The sequence below is a fragment of the Anolis sagrei genome, chromosome 9 (genome assembly GCF_037176765.1).
Source record: "Anolis sagrei isolate rAnoSag1 chromosome 9, rAnoSag1.mat, whole genome shotgun sequence".
Classification (NCBI taxonomy): domain Eukaryota; kingdom Metazoa; phylum Chordata; class Lepidosauria; order Squamata; family Dactyloidae; genus Anolis; species Anolis sagrei.
Window position 1 is genome coordinate 22,395,152 of NC_090029.1, and position 19,885 is coordinate 22,415,036.

The 19,885-nt window shown below is 45.5% G+C and overlaps 1 protein-coding gene across 1 annotated transcript in view; it reads right to left on the reverse strand.

Annotated features, from left to right (window-relative positions):
* The window catches only part of IQGAP1 (IQ motif containing GTPase activating protein 1), a 47,393-nt gene extending 27,552 nt beyond the window's left edge, over window positions 1–19,841 (reverse strand). Inside the window, exons 1-11 of the mRNA XM_060755481.2 lie at window positions 19,665–19,841; window positions 19,474–19,573; window positions 6,908–7,064; window positions 4,742–4,819; window positions 4,348–4,424; window positions 2,874–2,941; window positions 2,559–2,672; window positions 2,204–2,382; window positions 1,596–1,686; window positions 1,219–1,382; window positions 796–883 (exon numbers count right to left, since the gene is read on the reverse strand). Coding sequence (XP_060611464.2) covers window positions 796–883; window positions 1,219–1,382; window positions 1,596–1,686; window positions 2,204–2,382; window positions 2,559–2,672; window positions 2,874–2,941; window positions 4,348–4,424; window positions 4,742–4,819; window positions 6,908–7,064; window positions 19,474–19,573; window positions 19,665–19,713 — 1,165 coding nt within the window. The 5' untranslated portion in view covers window positions 19,714–19,841. The remainder of the gene's footprint in view (window positions 1–795; window positions 884–1,218; window positions 1,383–1,595; window positions 1,687–2,203; window positions 2,383–2,558; window positions 2,673–2,873; window positions 2,942–4,347; window positions 4,425–4,741; window positions 4,820–6,907; window positions 7,065–19,473; window positions 19,574–19,664) is intronic.
* Window positions 19,842–19,885: the final 44 nt, after the last annotated feature.

The window sequence follows — 19,885 nt, forward strand, 5'->3', positions numbered from 1 at the left end:
CCATTCTTCTTGTGATGCTCCATATTTTATATAAAAGTACTAAAATTTCTATAGCCCCCCCCCCCCCCCCATCAAAGTTATTATCTCTCTAGACTCTTGTTTTAAGTTCGTATATTTTGGCTACTTATTTTCAATGTATTCTTCAAACGTTTTCCAATCTGTTTGTCTCATTGGTCTCCCTGAGTTCTTCCTTAGGAAGAAGGTTAATTTGTCCGTATCTCTTATTTCAATTAATTTATCTATCCATTGTTCAATCTGACAGATGTGTTCTGTTTTCCAATGTTTTGCATAGATTATATGGGCTGCTGTGGAGATGTATGTGAACAGGACATCCTCATTTCTATCTAGCTTTAGATCATTATCTGTTATCTTAGTAAAAAAGTATTCGGGTTTCAACAGGAACTTTCTCTTTAGAATATTTTCGGCTTCCTTATGTATTGATCTCCACTATTTGATGGCTTCCTCACAGGTCCACCGCATGTGGAAGAAACTTCCTGTGTGTGATTTACATTTCCAGGCAGTTTCCCTTTGTGATTTTGTTGAGTAGGACAGAAAATGGGGAAACGGAGACAGGATATCTGCCCTTGCAAGCTGAAGCAAAGCGGAAGGTGGAGAAGGAGGACAAGAAGAAGACCGGGAAGGGAAGCCAAGGCCCAAGGGAGAAGTTAAGGCAGGAAAAGCTGACAGTGATTCTGACAGCAAGAAGGTGACTTTGCAGAAGTACTGCCTGCCCCATCAGCCCTTGGAACAGAGGTAGAGAAAGGGGCCAGGATCCAAGGAGAGAGAGACACTTACTTTGCTGGTACTGCTGGGCAGCGTTGTTGGCAGCCTCCACCCCGGCCTGCAGCTCCTCCTTCTGCAGGGGGCCCCCTCCTCGGCCATCCTGGGGACCAATGGAAAGAACACACTTCAGCACACTATGCTCTTCCCTGGCCCTCTAAGGTAGGAGTTGAAAAAAAGGTCAAAAGCCAGCAGCCAGCCGGGAACACAGTGGCTGCCGTAACGGGCCACAAACTGGAAAGAGGAGCCACAGGTGAGCCACTCCCACCCAAAGCGCCAGTGGCTGCACTGAATGCTCAGGGTTCCTTTGTCGCTCACTCACAGCCAAGTGAGCAACTGCACAACAGCTTTGGAGCAGAATCCCAACTGATCAGCCCCAGAGAAAGAGCACTGGGCCCGCCTGGATCGCTTGGACACACACAAACACACATGTTGTACCTCCTGCTTCTGCTCCCTCTCCCTCAGGAGCTGCTTGAGGTACCAATCACTGTGTTCGTGTTTCAGGCCTCGGAGGCCCAGAGATGCAGAGGATAGCGCTCGGAACAAAGCACCTGCATCTCCCTGGTCCAGAGCCAAGTCAATTTTGGACAAAGCTGAATGTGCTGCGGAGAAAGACAAGGAAAATTCAATGGGACGAAGAAAGGAAGGCTTCCCATTCTCTCTACTATCACAAGGCGAGGGAGGGCCTTCCAAAGGCACAGGTTCTGCTGCTCAATCCAAACCATGTCTCCCACTGAGCTTCAGCAGATGAATCAAAGAGGGAACCAGGAGGTGAAGGGGGCGAGGAAGGGAGAGAAGGGGCTCCCCAAACTTACTGTTGACCTTGTTGACGTTGCCCTGGATCTCAGCTTGCGTCAGCAGCTCCTCGTACACGTCCCTTTCTCTTGCGACATCCTCAGCAGCAATCTATGGATGAGAGGCCCACTGAGGACTGAGTGTCCCTCCAAACCATTGTACCAAACCTCAGGAAAGACGAGGGTGCACAGAAACCAATCCAAAGGAAGGCAACTTCTGGCCTGTACCAGCAGCGCCCAAAACAAGGCCCAAGTGACCAATGGCCACAACCTGGAGACCAAGCTGGCAGATGGACATCTCAGTTTCCCCCTTGAAATGGTGGACTGCCAACTCTGCCTCGTATTTCTTATTGGGTCTGTCATGTTTTGGCCACACTTTCCAGTTTTAGGGAAACACTCCTGGGTGCAAATTTTATGTTCTTAGGCTAGTTCAAAGATGGCTCTCTAATGGTAAAAGTACACACTGGCCCTGGAGTAGTGACTTCCTCCAACTGTGTTGAGGAGCCTCAGAAGCTGTCACTCCACAGCACAGTTTTCCTGCCATCCAGAAGAACAAACCAGCCAGACTTTTCCTTGTAAAGCAGCCACTAACAGCAGCAGCAATGGGGAAATGTGAAGGAGAGGCCCACCTTGTTCCGCGCATTCTCCATCTTGTCCTGCTTGGCTCGGTAAAGGGTCTCCTGGTACACCGGGGCCAGGGGCTCTTCCAGATTCACCAGCATGGCATTGGGGTTCCGCATGGCAGACAAAGTCTCTGCTGGGACCTGGCGATCGATGGCGTCGTTGATGGCGATGACAGCCGCATGCACTGCGGGGAAAGAAGAGGATGGGAAGCTCAACCTCAGAGAAAACCAGGGGTGCAAATCTGCTCCCTGCGAACACACACAGGTGCCCCTCCTCTCCTTCTGGAAAGAAACCAAAGGGGGCTGAAGATCCTGACCCATTGCCCAAGGGCAGAGGAGGAGTGCATCCATTGCCTCTTACATGCAGCTTCGTCCACCGAAAGCTCGTTGGCCAGAATCCCACCAATTTTGCCAAAGGCCGGCATCTGAATCCCATATTTGTCCAGCTCGCTCCTCATGTTGCTGATTTCTTCCTCTGAAACAACAACGGTGAAAGATCCATGGGTGAGAAGGTACGGTTTCCCCTGGAGCCTAAAAAGGACAGAAGCTGCTGGCCCTGAGGCCCTCTGCTTGATCCCAAACCCCTCTTAAAGGAACCTGGCCTGCTGCCTGCGCCTCCCTGCTTTGTCCTCAATGCAAACCAAGGAAGGGCGTTCTGCGCGTCTGTCCTCCTCACCTGTGAAGTCCACTTTGCCATACAGGTCCTGGATCTGAGGCGCCAGGCCCAACTTGAACAGGTACAGGCTGAAAAAAGACAGAAAGGGGCTCTCATGAGGTTACTCTTCTCCTTTGGCAGAATACAAATCAAGTAAGTGAAAATACATAAGATTCCAAGAAGCCTCACCTAGAAATGAGAAGGAGAAGAGGGTATAATACAGCATTGTACTCAAATACCTACTTTTCTTTTATAATTTATTTATTTCCTATATTTATATACAGCCTTTCTCACCTGGGGGGGGGGAGGAGGGGGGGACTCAAGGTGGTTTACAACATACTAATGGCAAAAATTCAATGCCAACATACATGCAAACAGAAAAAAAATCATAATAATTAAACACTAAGAAGAAGAACTTTGTTTTTCTACCCTGCCTCCATCTCCCCAAAGGGACTCAGGGCGGCTTACATGGGGCCAAGCGCAAGGCAACATACAATTAAAAACAGAAACAATAACATATTGAAGTAGCATAAAAACAGCATAAACAATAATAAACAAGCATCAAAAGCAACAACAGACTCATTTTTGGAAAATCATTAAACATGAGGAATAAATGACATTTAAGCATTAAAAAGCAATACAAACATCCTAGTATAAATATTAAAATCACACAATCCAAAAATCGTACACAGTGGTCATTCAGATTGCATTGCACAGGTTTTGACTGCAGTGAAGTAAGCTGACAGAAAATCTCATAACATGAAAGGCACTGCAAACTACACCAACCAGAGAAATCAGCCATGGCAGAGCACCTGATGAACCAACCTGGACACAGCATATTATTTGAGAACACAAAAGTGCTGGACCACTCTCACAACCACCATGTCAGACTACACAGAGAAGCCATTGAAATCCACAAGCATGTGGACAATTTCAACAGAAAAGAAGAAACAATGAAAATGAACAAAATCTGGCTACCAGTATTAAAAAACTCAAAAATTACAACAGCAAAACAACAGAGGGGAAACAAACAGGCACATAAAATCACTCTCAACAAAAGATTCCCCCCAGGCACTTCCAAGCCATTGAATGCTAATCAAGGTGATCAGCTGAAACATTCACACCTAGCCCCAGCAGACAAAAATCCTTTGTCTCACCCTGGTCATTCCACAAATATATAAACCCATTTTTCCTGCTTCCAACAGACCTCACTACCTCTGAGGATGCTTTCCATAGATGCAGGCGAAACATCAGGAGAAAAATTGCCTCCAGAACATGGCCATATAGCCCGGAAAAACCTACAACAACCCAGTGATTCTGGCCATGAAAGCCTTCGACAATACAACCTCATAATAGTTTGTAGAAAAGGAAAAAATATTTATCCAGTATATCTAGTTGCTCTGACACAATAAATAAATAAATATACCTAGTTGCTACCACTGACACAGAGGGAAAGAGACACCCACCAGCCTCTGGGTCAGGGGTGTGTTCTCACCTGAGCGCATGGATGCAGTAGATGCAGCGCGGCATGTTCTTCCGGTCGTAGATGTCCGTAGTTTCTGGGTAAAATATCTGGAACCAGACAAAATCCTACGGTGACTGGCTGCTGGGCTCAACCCCATACAAATGAATGAAGGTTGCTTTCCCATGGAGGAAGAGGGAAGGGTTCTTATAAGGATGGCCACCAGACGCCCGGGAGAAAGATGTCCCTCCCTCTGGCCTCCCATGCCCTACTGCAGCTGACCATCACCACCCGGATGCCATTGTGCGTGAACAGATCCTCAGATAAGAAACAGAAGTGGGCTCATCCGCTGGACTTTCCAAGAGAGAGAGATCCTTGGGCCCCCTTCTCACCCACACGGACACAAAGCCCCCCTCTCCACACTTGCCTTGGGAAGGCCAATCTCTGCCATCGCATTCAGCCACTGGATCACGTTGTCGGTATGCCGAAAGTGGAGGCCTGTGGCCTAAGAGAAGGAGATAAAGATATGGAGAAAATATGTAGTCTGATGGGTAATGGGAGGTGGAGATAGGTTTTAAACAACAAAAATTAAGAAAAAGATTGCATAAAAATACAGGGTTAGGCAAAAGAATTGTAAACATATACATTATATATGCTACACCAATATTCAAGGGCATGGACATGTGATGCTTACATGTATATGCACCAGATGAAATCAAGTATAATATGCTGAAAAGCTTAAATCTATACACATAATAAACGTGAAAATATATATGTGTGTGTCGGGTGGCGCAGTGGGTTAAAGCGCTCAGCTGTCGAGCTTGTTGACTGAAAGGTCGCAGGTTGAATTTCGGGGAGTGGCGTGAGCTTCCACTGTCAGCCCTGGCTTCTGCCAACCTAGCAGTTCAAAAACATGCAAATGTGAGCAGATCAATAGGTACCGCTCCAACGGGAAAGTACCGGCGCTCCATGCAGTCATGCCGGCCACATGACCTTGGAGGTGTCTATGGACAATGCCGGCTCTTCAGCTTAGAAATGGAGCTGAGCACCACACCGCAGAGTCAGACTGGATTTAATGTCAGGGGACAACCTTTTTTTATATATGTGTGGGTATGTGGCTGGGGTGCCAACTTCCACAGACAGGTTCTCACTTCCACAAACAGCTTTAACCTATAGTACTGAAGAGCCACCAAAATTTAACTGTCATAAATAAATAAACAAAAGCCCCCTCTCCAATGACACTTCAAGTTGTAGTGAGCACCTTGAACATGTATCCCAGCCCCTGCCAATGTCCTCCCCAAACACCTTACTGCCCACAACCCCCCAAGAATGCTTTCATTCAAGGACAATTTCATCCTAGATTCTACTGTTTCCTCTGCCACAGAAATCCCAGTGTTTCTGACTCTCTCCACTGGTGTGGAATTTGCATGATCCCACCCACTGCCTCTCCCCCTTAACTCTTTCCTACTCTTTTCTACTCTGTCTGCACAACATACAGAGCAGATCTGATCAGCAACTAAACATACTGGGGGAGTTTGGGGGATTGACTCCCTATGATAGAAGTTGTAGTTCACCCTGCTTCAAGTCAGAGCACTGTTACCCCCACTGACAATGGACCTGGACCACATTTGGCACACATAATGCCCATGACCAAAGAAAAATACAGGAGAGGTTTGAGGGGAATTCACCTTGATTTATAGCCATTGTAGGTACTGGGATTTATAGTTTACCTGCAATCAAAGAGCACTCTGGACTCCATCAATGATGGCCCTGGACCTAACTTGGCACACAAAACCCCCATGACCAACTGAAAAGACTGCAGGGGTTTGGGGGGAACTGACCTTCATTCCTGGAAGTTGTAGTTCACTTACATCCAGAGACACTGTGGCCACCACCAATTATGGATCTGGACCAAATTTAGCACACAGAACCTCTGTGACCAACTGAACCTATTGGATAGATTTGAGGGGACTGAACCACCATGGTGGGAGCTGTAGTTTATACTGCAGCCAGAGATCATACTGAACCCTACTGGTGATAAATCTAGAGCAAACTTGCCCAACTTTAAACTTGACAAATTTTAAATAGTGATGGAGTTTCAGGGGTTTAACCTGGCATGATGTGAGTTGTAGTTCACCCACAACCATATGCATTTTGTAAAATAAAAAAATTGCTTTTTCAAATTCACCCAGGCACTGCCAGGTCCCCAAGCTAGTAATAAATAAATGTGCATATACATATGGAGAGGAGACGAGAGGGAAGGGAGGGCAGGTGAGGGGCCAGCAGCCATCTTCACACAGAAACCACAGAATTGCCTTTAAGCACTGCGCCCCTTGCTCTCTCCTTAAAAGATATTACTCCACCTTCCTTTCTTTCCGTGAAGTCACAAAACTCTGCTAAATGATGCAACATGTATACTTCCTTATCGGCCGAGTCCGTAAGTGTTAACACCATGTTGGGCAACAGTTCTGCTGGAGGGAGGCCAGCTCCCAGTTGTAAGGAGCAACTGAGTCACTGGGGGTTTCTAATTTCAAATTATCATATAAACTATCAATTTATTTAAAAAAATAAGCCTCAGGGAAGCACCGCCTACCTTGTACCTGGTCTGCTCCCGGTCATAGATCTTCTTGAGGGACACCACCTTTGGGGAGAAGAAGTTACCCAGTTTGGCCAGGTAGACCCCATTCCGGAGCCCCTCTTCCAGCTCCGTGGTCGGGGGCAGATCTTCATTCAGGCAGGCCTCCATCCACCTGCAAACAGAGGGACAGCCCCATACTGAAAACATTCATTTGTTTAAGTACATAGGCATGCATGCATGACTGGGGAGCTCCACCTAATAACGCAGAACGGCATCCAATACCAATTTTAGCAAAAACAATTACCGTATATATTCGAGTATAAGCAGTTTTTCAGCCTTTTTTATGCTGAAAAAGCCCCTCTTGGCTTACACTTGAGTCAAGGTTATTTGTTATTTTACTCTATTATTGTTCTTTTTATTACATTTATTATTTTATTCTATTATTGTTGTTACATTTATTATTTTACTTTATTATTATTACTATTACATTTTACTCTATTATTATTACTTTTACAATATTTACCCTATTATTATTTTATTACATTTACTATTTTATTCTATTTATTATTATTACATTTATTTTTACTTTATTACTGTTATTATTGAATTTATTATTTTACTCTATTTATTATTATTATTGTTTACAATATTTTACTCTTATTATTCTTATTACATTTATTATTTTATTCTATTTATTATTGTTATTATTACATTATTTTACTCTATTATTATTACATCTATTATTTTACTCTATTATTACTGTTATTATTACATTTCCATTATTTACTCTATTGTTATTTTTGTTACATATATTATTTTACTCTATTATTATTGGAAAGATACTTAAGCACATTTACATTGGCGAAGGTTAGAATAATGGTTTCATCAGAGTTGGACAGTCTTATATTTAATTACAGTTTTATGTAAATATTCAAAAACATTCAACCTACTGATGCCTCAATTCATGTAATTTTATTGGTATCTATTTTTATTTTGAAATTTACTAGTAGCTGCTGCATTTTCAACCCTCGGTTTATACTCGAGTCAATATGTTTTCCCAGTTTTTTTGTGGTAAAATTAGGTGTCACAGCTTATATTAGGGTCGGCTTATACTTGAGTATATATGGTAAGTGCTAGATTTCATCATATGCAAAGAGTGCCAAAGAAACAGAGGAGGCTGCTGGGTCTGAAAAAGCAAAAAATGTTTGGGGCAGAGGGAGGAATGCTGGATCGGATGCCGATTGGGGGATTGTCTGAGAAGATTTACACGAGGCTGCTGAATGGCAGCTGGGAGTTCCCTGACTTTTGAGTGGAACCAGGGCTGGAGCAAAAGGAACGGGTTTGGGCTGGTACAGAGGTTGTATAGATACTCAGGTGTGCCCTGAGGGCATTGGGGCAGCCCGCACAGTTGGTGCATGCAGTTAGGAACAGAAGAAGTAGCCTTGCTGATGCTTCATTAGGAACTACAGAGGAGAATAAGAAAAAAATCTCCAAGAAAGGTGAAACAGGGACTGTGGCAGACCCAACTCCTTGGCACCCTTAGCAATGGGGTGGGGTGAGGGCAGGGGGATCCAGATTAGAGCAAAGACTTTATTTTGGAGAGGCCCTGCTCACGGTCCCACCGGCCTCGCAAGCGCATCTGGTGGGGACGAGGGACAGGGCCTTCTCGGTGGTGGCCCCTAGACTCTGGAACTCTCTCCCACTGGAGATCAGAACCGCCCCTTCTATCCTGACATTTAGGAAACAGGTGAAGACTTGGTTATGGAGACAGGCATTCGACGAGTGAGCCAACACCCTGAGATATGGATGGAGGATGATGAGCAACTATTTTAGTGTGACAACTGACCATTATAGTTATTGATTGTAATTGCTGTTTTAATGTTTTACTGTAATATGTATTATGTTTTATTGATTGTATGTGATATTATGGTTGGAAACCGGTCTGAGTCCCTCAAGAGAGGTGAGAAGGCCGGTATACAAAACTTTTAAATAAATAATAAATAATAAATTATTTTGGCACCCTAATTTATGCATTTGACAAAATGCAAACAGCAAGCAACGCTGAAATGAAGGCGGGAGAAAGAAGGTGCTACTCCATCCTGTCCTTTCCCGAGATCTTGGGGGGGGGGGGGGGGGGAGAAAAAATGGAGACACAATAGGGAAGGGTTTGACATGGAAGAGGACCACCGCTGGAACCTCCCACCCCCACTGTCAACAGGATGGGATCCCTCTCCAACACAGAGGAACTGTCAGCAACAGGAATCTCCGTCTCCAGCCATGTGCACACACAGGCCAACAGGCCCCAAAAAGGAATGTTTTTTCTCAGACGGAAAGCAAGGTTTCTCAGCCTTGGCTCCCAGTTGTGCTGCCAAACCTCTTTTTCCCGCGCCTCTGCAAGAAGCTAGCCAGACAGGATTACGCACAGCCAAATTTAAGGCATGACATCACTGCCAGCCGGCTGGCCGCACCCAGGGACCCACTACGGGGCCATTTTGCCAGCCTTCCTTCCTGCAGAGCCTTCCCTGCATACCTCCAGCCTCTCAGGGTCCCTGCGTGAGGAAGACTTAAGGCAGCATCCACAGATCCCAACACCCAGACCCACAGACCTCGACCCCCTTCATCTCAGCTGATTTGCAGGGCTTGAGAAGAATGGGGAAAAGGGGAAGACACAGAGAGGAAGGAGCCTCCGCACCAGAAATGAATGGGAGGGAGGGCAGGCAGAGGGCCCCTGTGATGTGGCATGAGGGGCTGAGCAATAGTAATGAGAATATGGAAGGAGGGTGTTTTATTTTTGTAATTCTACATATATCATGCATATTAGAGATGGTACTTAATTTTGTTGTATGATGTACAATGACAATAAAGTTATTTATTTATTTCATATATTTATATTCCGCCCTTCTCCCCACAAGGGGGACTCACCGCAGCCTCACATGAGCAGCATAAATACCATAAAAATTACAATTCACAATAAAATCATTTTAAAACATTGTACCTCATCAGTAAAATTTAACAATAAATTAATAGATTAACGGGGCAGTAAAAACCAGGCTGAGCCAGGAGAATCCATGTCGCAAAATCCAAATTTCCTTTTCCTATTGCCGCTGGCCTCTAATTGAACGCCTGGCCCCAGAGCCAGGTCTTCAGTTGTCTTCTAAAGGACAGGAGGAAGGTGGCCAACCTGATGTCCTTAGGGTGAGAGTTCCACAGACGGTGAGCCACTGCCGAGAAGGCCCTGTCTCTCACCCCCACCAACCGCGTTTGCGAGAGTGTGGGGTTAAAGTTAAAGTTATTCTATTTTCCCTTCATCTACGTTACCTACTTACTTACCTATACATTACTTTCTCTATCTTCTTCTATCATCTACTGATTGATCCACCTCTCCATCCATTCACCAATACATTTCTTTCTCTCTATCACTGTCTATTCACCTGTGTCTTTCCCTGCTATCTACCTATTTATCCACCAATCCATCTTTCTGATCCTTTAATCCAGTGGCTCTCAACCTTCCTAATACCACAACCCCTTAATACAGTTCTTCATGTTGTGATGACCCCCAAACACAAAATTATTTCAATTGCTACTTCATAACTGTGATTTTGCTACTGTTATGAATTGCAATGTAAATATCTGATATGCAGGATATATTCTCATTCAATGGATCAAATTGGCATAAACATGCGATACACCCAAATTTGAGTACTGGTGGAGTTGGAACTGGATTGTTGTTGTCATTTTGGAGTTATAGTTGCTAGGATTTATAGTTCACTTTCAATCAAAGAGCATTCTGAACTCCATCAACAATGGAATTAAATTACACTTGCCACACAGAACTCCCATGACCAACAGAAAATATTGCAAGGGTTTGGTGGGCATTGACTTTGAGTTTTGGAGTTGTAGTTCACCTACATTCAGAGAGCACTGTGGACTCAAACAATGATGGATCTGGATCAAACTTAGAATTAATACTCAATATGCCCAAATGTGAACACTGGTGGAGTTTGGAGAAAATAGGCCTTGATATATGGGAGTTGTAGTTGCTGAGATTTATAGTTCACCTACAATCAAAGAGCATTCTGAACCCCACCAATGATAGAATTGGACCAACTTCCCACACAGAACTCTCCTGACCAACAGAAAATACTGTGTTTTCTGATGGTCTTTGGCGACCCCTGTGACACCCCGCTCACAATCCCCCTGCCCCCTTGGTTAAGAAACGCCGATCCATCCATTCACCAAAACATTGGCATGAAGAAACTGTGGGAGTTGAAGTCCAAAGCACCTGGAGGGAGGGCCAAAGTTGACCATGCCTGGTGTAAACTCTAATCTGGGAATTTGCCATTGCAACACATCCAATGAAGTAGTTTAAAACCAGTATTTTAAGAAAATATGTTCAAGTCTACTTGGAATACAGTGACACCCCACAGAGATACTCTTTGGCAGGAAAAACCATCTGCCCACAAGAGCCCTGAGTTTGCAGTTCCCACTTCTGCAAATGGCTCAGCTGCATCCTGCAACCATCAGAAGGACAGACAGCTGCCCTACTGCCACTTTGCCGACATATGCAAGACCAGAGGTCTCACAAAAGAGAGAGAGGAACAAAAGCCGTTGTAAAAAGAAGCAGGAACCTGCAAGCTCTTAACTAACGGGCAAGGCCACTGAAGGGAGAAATAGCAACCCAAGGGCAAGCCCAGCCAGGTGAGTGCAGGTGCAGGCAGGTGTGGAGAAGACAGGGAGGGAGGGAGGAGAGCAAAACCTGCCTGACTTGTTTGGCTTCCCCCAAAATTAACTGGAGGCAAGAGCCGGCCCAGGTAGCAAGGAAGGAGGGGCAGCACACTGTGGAAAGAGGGAGGTGAGGCAGCCAGGCGGGGGAGGAAGTGGGTCCCACTCACAAACTTTACTAGCAACTTTTTGCTTGCTGTAAAAACAGAGGTAATAAATCTGTTTCCAGGACTTTCTCTTGTGAGTGAATACATTACAAGAGAGGTTCTGCAGTTATTGACGTAGCTGCCCGCACAACGGTCTAGCCCCTCCCTCCAATCCAGGAAAGAAAGGGCCTGCAGCCTGTCAAGGCATGACCACACCAGTACCCCCTCTACTCCTCCTCTTTATTAATATTATGTTCATTTCCACTTTGTTGATCCACAAGCAGACACAAGTCCCCCCTGCCCACCCCATTGTAGTCTCTCTCTCTCTGTTTGCCCAGGGGAGGTGATAATGAGGCCACAGGTGCTGTAACCAATAACATTTGCAAATTCTTGCAAAAAGCACAAAAAGGCAGAGGACAAAATGCAAAAACATTGCACCCCCAAAACACAAATAGCCATGGTAAAGAATGACTTTCTAATTAAATCCATATCCATCTATCTACTTATCTATATATATGGAAATATATGTCAAAATATTGTATTTGCATATTATTTTGATTATTATATATGAATTACAAAGGTAAAGGCTTCCCCTGACATTAAGTCTAGTCATGTCCGATTCTGGGGGGTGATGCTCATCTCCATTTCCAAGCTAAAGAGCCGGCGTTGTCTGGAGATGCCTCCAAGGCCATGTGGCCGGCATGACTGCATGGAGCATCATTACCTTCTCGCAGAAAGATCTACCTGCTAGATTGGCAGAAGCTGGGGCTAACAGGTGACAGCAGACATGAAATGTTACTTGCAAATTCATAGGGGAAATATATAAGGAACTAATAGCCTTATCCTATAATACAAGTCATACTTTAGTAGAGACCTGGAAACAGGATATAAACTTCAATGAAAACTTAGTAAATTCCTGTATTGATAAAACCCAAAAAATTAAACATCTAAGAATCAAAGAAATACAAAAGAAAATAATTTCAAAATGGTATAGGACCCCCTCTTAATTGGCTCACATTATGAAAAACACTTCTAACAAATGCTGGCATAAATGCGGGGCGATTGGTACTTTTTCACACATGTGGTGGGACTGCTCTGAAAACCAAAAATACTATAATACTGTTAGAAAAGTAATAGAGGAAATAATAGAGCAAAAACTACATTGGAATAAAGCTCGATTTCTGTCCCTCACTATAAAGGAGGGAAACAACGAATGATCAGATATATTAAAATTTATGATAGCCGCTATACATGCCACAATTGTCAGAGGTTGGAAAGATAAAACAAGGTGGGACCTGAAAACCTGGTGGTCTTATCTTTCTGAATATTTAATTAATGATTTCATCTATGAAAAGAAAAATAAATATTTGAATATTCAGTCAAGACAAGATTGGTTTAGGAAAAGGTCTTGTTTAATCAACAAAACAGAAGGAAAAGGTAGGTACAGAACTTTAAATCAGGCCTTCCAAATAATTAAATCAATGTACTGAATCAAGTAAACCCATATTGGGGGGGGGGGGTGGAGGGAGGTGGGAAGTGGGTGGTAAGGGTGGGTGGTAGGATGGAGGGGGGGGGTTTAAAGGGGTTATTAATCAAGATATACGGTAAAGGGAAGCACAATTGGAACCTGTATCCTATACATAAAAATTGTGAACAGTTTTTGATGTTATCTTTTAGATGGCTAAGATTTGTATTGTATTGTTTTGTTATCTGTATGGAGAAATTAATACAAATTTCAAAAAAAAAAACCCTTGGAAATTCATAAGAATAGACATGTATAAAATTTCATAGAAATAATATGAATTATAACTCTATATTATTTCTTGTACAAAATTTTATATCTGTCTATTCTTCTTATTATGAATTTGCAAGTAACATTTGATGTTCGTTGTCACCATTTCCGTACACACACACTACTGGAAATGATGGCAAAGTGGGAGGTGTGGCATGGCCATAAGGAGGGGGGGAATATTATTGGCTGCAGGGAGCCCACCGGAGATGCCCCCCTCCACTTCTGCTGACAGGTTTGAGGAAACGCCCCTCAAATGCCAGAAAGAACGGCCAGGAGGCTCTCTCTGCAGAGCTCTTTCCGCACGTAGCATCAATGCCTCTTTGTGAGTGAAAAGGGCTGCCAAAGCGCCTCTTGGAAGAGGAGAAGAGGGTGAGACAACGCCCTTCTAGAGCAGCAGAGCTGCCTTCTACCCAATGGCCTCTCTCTGAGGCAGGAACAGGGAAGAGGCCTGGCATGGAACAAGAAGCAGCTCCCGATAATAATAACAATACTATTTATTTATTTACTTCACTTGTATACTGCTTTTCCCACTCAAAGCGGTTTCCAACATAATTATGGCAAAAATTAATGGCTCACATACAGAACCCTAATAATAATAACATACAATTATCAATTAAATCATAACACACCTGAAGATGCCAGCCACAGATGCAGGTGAAACGTCAGGAGAAAATGATGCTAGAACACATTGGCCATACAGCCCGGAAACAACACAACACCCCAATAATAATAATAATAATAATAATGAAACAATGCCAGTTCCCAGCACAAAGCCCTTCTCAGCCGAGTCCAAGGCAGTTGCAGAAGCAGAGCAGGGACTCCGGCAAGAATGCTTTCTGTATCAAACTGTGGATGGAGGAGCCCAGCATTGTATCAAGCTGAGAACTGATGATAAGCCCAATGACAACTCTGAAATGTGTGTCCTGAAACGGAAGAGAAACACCACTGGCCTTGCCCAGGATGGTGTCTGCTGTGCCCCCAGTGGGAAGCCCCCCCCCCCCAAAACACATCTTTGCCCCCACTTCCTCTCTCGTAAGCCTCTTGGAACAACAGCACAGCTCCCTCCCATAGGTACAGGGGCTGGGAGCAAAGCCCCCTTCCTTTCAGGGCTCCCTCCAACACAACAGCCACAACATCTGAACTTTGTGGTGAATGGGCACCTTGCATCACATCAGAGAAGCAGGAACCTGCCTGCCTGCTGCGCCAAACCTGGCGGTGGTGCAAACACCCTCAGTTTTGCAAAAGGACATGCTTTTACGGCAGTTATGGGCCAACTTGGGCCCTCCGGGTGTTTTGGACTTCAACTCCCACCATTCCTAACAGCCTCAGGCCCCTTCCTTTCCCCCCTCAGCCGCTTAAGCGGCTGAGGGGGGAAAGGAAGGGGCCTGAGGCTGTTAGGAATGGTGGGAGTTGAAGTCCAAAGCACCTGGAGGGCCCAAGTTGGCCCATAACTGCTTTACAGTCATAAAAACCCATGGGGCCAAAATTCCCCTGGATGGACATAGAATCCTTGAGTCGGAAGAGACCTCGTGGGCAATCCAGTCCAACCTCATTCTGCCAAGAAGCAGGAAAATCACATCCAAAGCACCCCCGACAGATGGCCATCCCGCCTCTATTTCAAAGCCTCCAAAGAAGCAGGCTCTACCACACTCCAGGGCAGAGTTCCACTGCTGAACAGCTCTCGCAGTCAGGAAAATATTCCTAATGTTCAGATGGAATCTCCTTTCCTGTACTTTGAAGCCATTGTTCCACGTCCTAGTCTCCAGGGCAGCAGAAAGCAAGCTTGCACCCTCCTCCCTATGACTTCTCCTCACGTCTTGAGCCATGACTCTCAGCCTAATAATAATAATAACAATAATAACAACAACATAATATTAACATAATAATAATAATAATAATAACACTATTATTATTATTAATGTCTCCTCTCAGCCTAATAATAATAATAATAATAATAATAATAACAACGTTATTCTTATACCCCGCCACCATCTCCCCAAAGGGACTCGGGGCGGCTTACAGGGGCACAAGCTCACACTACAGATAAAACAGCATTAAAAACAATCAAATAAAAATGTACACGCAATCAAAACAACATCTTAAAACAATAGGCTGGGATAACAATCAAGTGCATAGTCAGGGTAGGAAAGGAATAGTTCTCTGGTAAAACTGCTCAATCAATGGCACGACAGAACATCCACGTTTTCAATTCTCTACAAAAAATGGATAATGTTGAGGCCTGTCTGATCTCCCCAGGGAGGGAGTTCCAGAACCAGGGAGCCACCACTGAGAAGGCCCTCTCCCTTGTTCCCACCAACCGTGCCTGAGACAGAGGCGGAAGTGAGAGGAAAGCCTCCCCTGGTGATCTCAAAGTGCGGGAGGGTTCATATGGGAAGATGCGGTCACGAAGATAAACTCGTTTCTGCAGGCTAAACAAGCCCAGCTCTTTAAGCCGCTCCTCATGGACACTTGATAATCATCACCAAGCTATTATTATAATTGCGGCCCAAGACGGAGTGCAAGTATTGCTTCCAAGTGTGGAGGCGTCTAACTTAACAGGCGGGGTGCAGAGCGGCTGGGGATGCCTTCCTGCCCTTTTTAAAGGGGCCTTGATGCAGAGAATCCCCTCCCTCTCCTTTCACGCATGAGCAGGCCTTCCCTTCCACACCTGTCAGGGCAAAGGCTTTGGGACCCTTCAGGGGCCATGTTGTTCATTCGTTCAGTTGCTTCCGACTCTTTGTGACCTCTTGGACCAGCCCACACCAGAGCTCCCTGTTGGCCATCACCACCCCCAGCTCTTTCAAGGTCAAGCCAGTCACTTCAAGGATGCTATCCATCCATCTTGCCCTTGGTCGGCCCCTCTTCCTTTTACCTTCAATTTTCCACAGCATAATTGTCTTCTCTAAGCTTTCCTGTCTTCTCATGATTTGGCCAAAATACTTCATATCTTGGCCTCTACTATCCTTCCCTCCAATGAGCAGTCGGGCTTTATTTCCCGAAGAATGGACTGATTGGATCTTCTCGCAGTCCAAGGCACTCTCAGAACTGTCCTCCAGCACCAGAGTTCAAAAGCATCTCTCTTCCTTCGCTCAGCCTTCCCTAAGGTCCAGCTCTCACATCCGTATGTGACTATGGGGAATACCAGTGCTTTTACTATGCGGATCTTTGTTGCCAGTATGATGTCTCTACTCTTCACTATTTTAACAAGATTGGACATTGCTCTCCTTCCAAGAAGTAAGCGTCTCCTGATTTCCTGGCCACAGTCTACATCTGCAGTAATCTTTGCACCTAGAAATGCCAAGTCTGTCACGGCCTCCACGTTTTCTCCCTCTATTTCCCAGTTGTCAATCAGTCTGGTTGCCATAATCTTGGTTTTTTTTATGTTTAACTGCAACCCAGCTTTTGCACTTTCTTCTTTCACCTTGATCAGAAGGCTCCCTAGCTCCTCCTCACTTTCGGCCATCAAAGTGGTATCATCTGCATATCTAAGGTTGTTAATGTTCCTTCCAGTAACTTTTACCCCAGCCTTGCATTTATCAAGCCCTGCACACCGCATGATGTGTTCTGCATACAAGTTGAATAGGTTGGGTGAGAGGATACAACCCTGCCGTACGCCTTTCCCAATCTTGAACCAGTGTGCTGTTCCATGGTCAGTTCTGACTGTTGCTACTTGGTCCTTGTACAGATTCCTCAGGAGAGAGACAAGGTGATTTGGTATTCCCATACCACCAAGAACTTGCCACAATTTATTATGATCCACAAAGTCTAAGGCTTTAGAATCTATATAAATAAAAATGTAATGTTTGTTTGTGAGATTAACAGAACTCAAAAACCACTGGGTGAATTAACAACAAATTTGGACACAAGACACATAACAACCCAATGTATGTCCTTCACTCTTAAAAAAATGATTTTGTCGTTTGGGAGTTGTAGTTGCTGGGATTTATAGTTCACCTACAATCAAAGACCATTCTGAACTCCACCAACGATGGAATTGAACCAAACTTGGCACACAGTTCTCCTATGACCAACAGAAACTACTAGAAGGGTTTGGTGGGCAGTGTCCTTTGGTTTTGGAGTTGTAGTTCACCTATATCCAGAGATCACTGTGGACTCAAACAATGATGGATCTGGACCAAACTCTACATGAATACTCAATATGCCCAAATGTGAACACTGGTGGAGTTTGGGAAAAATAGAATCTTGACATTTGGGAGTTGTAGTTGCTGGGAGTTATAGTTCACTTACAATCACAGAGCATTCTGAACCCCACCAACAATAGAATTGGGCAAACCTCCCACACAGAACCCCTATGTAGGCCACAGCAACGCGTGGCAGGGGACGGCTAGTAGTCGATAAAACAGAAATAGATGTTTTTCTGAAAGTCCTTGCCTTTCTACATTATCTACACGGAGAGAGAGTTGCCAGATAGAATCATAGAATCAAAGAGTTGGAAGAGACCTCATGGGCCATCCAGTCCAACCCCCTGCCAAGAAGCAGGAATATTGCATTCAAATCACCCCTGACAGATGGCCATTCAGCCTCTGTTTAAAAGCTTCCAAAGGAGGAGCCTCCACCACACTCCGGGGCAGAGAGTTCCACTGCTGAACGACTCTCACAGTCAGGAAGTTCTTCCTCATGTTCAGATGAGAGGAATCTGAGTTCAGAGCTTGTTCACGGCACGAATCAAACTTATAAGTCAAGGTATCACTGTCTTTAGAAATACACCCTCAGAGTGTTAGAAAGACTGGGAAGTAGCTCTGGGGTTATGGAAAGGAACAGAGAAAGAGAGGAGGATAAGGAGGAGGAAGAAGAAGGAAGGAGTGGAAGAGGAGTAGAAAGAGAGAAGAAAGGAGGAGGCCCCTCAGAGTCCCCCTCTCACTCTTGAGGACCTCAGACCCTAACTTGTGACCGGGGTTCAGCCCAAAGAGGTGGATTTTGCAACAGCTCTCAGTCTACTTACTCCAGCCCTCTTAAATATTGTACAAATCATCTTCTAGGCCAGGCATGAGCCAACTTTGGCTCTCCCTCATAGAATCATAGTGTTGGAAGAGACCTAATGGGCTATCCAGTTGTAGTTTGAAGCCATTGTTCCGCGTCCTAGTCTCCAGGGAAGCAGAAAGCAAGCTTGCTCCCTCCTCCCTGTGGCTTCCTCTCAAATATTTATACATGGCTATCATATCCCCTCTCAACCTTCTCTTCTTCAGGCTCAACATGCCCAGCTCCTTAAGCCGCTCCTCATAGGGCTTGTTCTCCAGACCCTTGATCATTTTAGTGGCTCTCCTCTGGACACATTCCAGCTTGTCAATATCAAGCTGAGTATAGAAAAGGCAGAGGAACGAGAAACTAGGAGCCATAGAAGAAAATAAAGATGGGTAGAGCAAGGCACTTCCTGGTCCCTCCACCTTGAGAGCAAGAAAGCCCCCTCTACGCGAGGCCCCGCCCCTTTCTCTTCTACTTAGGTCAACAGTAAGCTGGGCTGACAGTCCGCAGCTTATGCCTACCCAGGGCTTCGAACTGGCAGCCTTTTTCTGCTGGTAGATCTTATCATTGCTGGGCTGTGCTAAAGCCCCGGCTTTCCTCTCTTCTGCAGAACAAGCCCCGCCCCTTTCTCACAAGCCCCGCCCCTTTCTCTTCTACTTAGGTCAACAGTAAGCTGGGCTGACAGTTGGCAGCTTATGCCTACCCAGGGCTTCAAACTGGCAGCCTTTTTCTGCTGGTAGATCTTATCATTGCTGGGCTGTGCTAAAGCCCCGGCTTTCCTCTCTTCCGCAGAACAAGCCCCGCCCCTTTCTCACAAGCCCCGCCCCTTTCTCTTCTACTTAGGTCAACAGTAAGGTGGGCTGACAGTCGGCAGCTTACGCCTACCCAGACCCCTTTCTCACAGGCCCCGCCCTCTTCGCCCCCTTATATTTCCTCACCGCTTGGCCTCCTCCAAGTGGCAGAGGTACTCGTAGGCCACGTTCTGCAGGCGCCTCTCGTCCATCTCCTCCGCCGTCATCCGCTCGTTGTCCAGCACCGCTACAGAAGGGGGAAAATAGAGGGAGGGGCGTCAGGAAGGGTCTCCTTCCCCTTCCCCTCGGAAAGAAAATGAGGACGGAAGGCCACTCACAGCCATAGTGGGGCCGAGCCGCGCCCTCAAGCTCCTCCGCGGCCGACATCTTTCTCTCTCTCTCTCTCTCTCCAAGCGGAGAAGGCGCGCTCTTAGCCTTCCTTCCTGCCTTGCCTGACTGACTGACTGACTGACAAGGCGCGGCCGGAAGCAGCCCTTCCCGGGCCTTGGGCGCATGCGCGGGAAACGTTCCCGCCCAATCGGCTAGCTCCGCCCCCTCC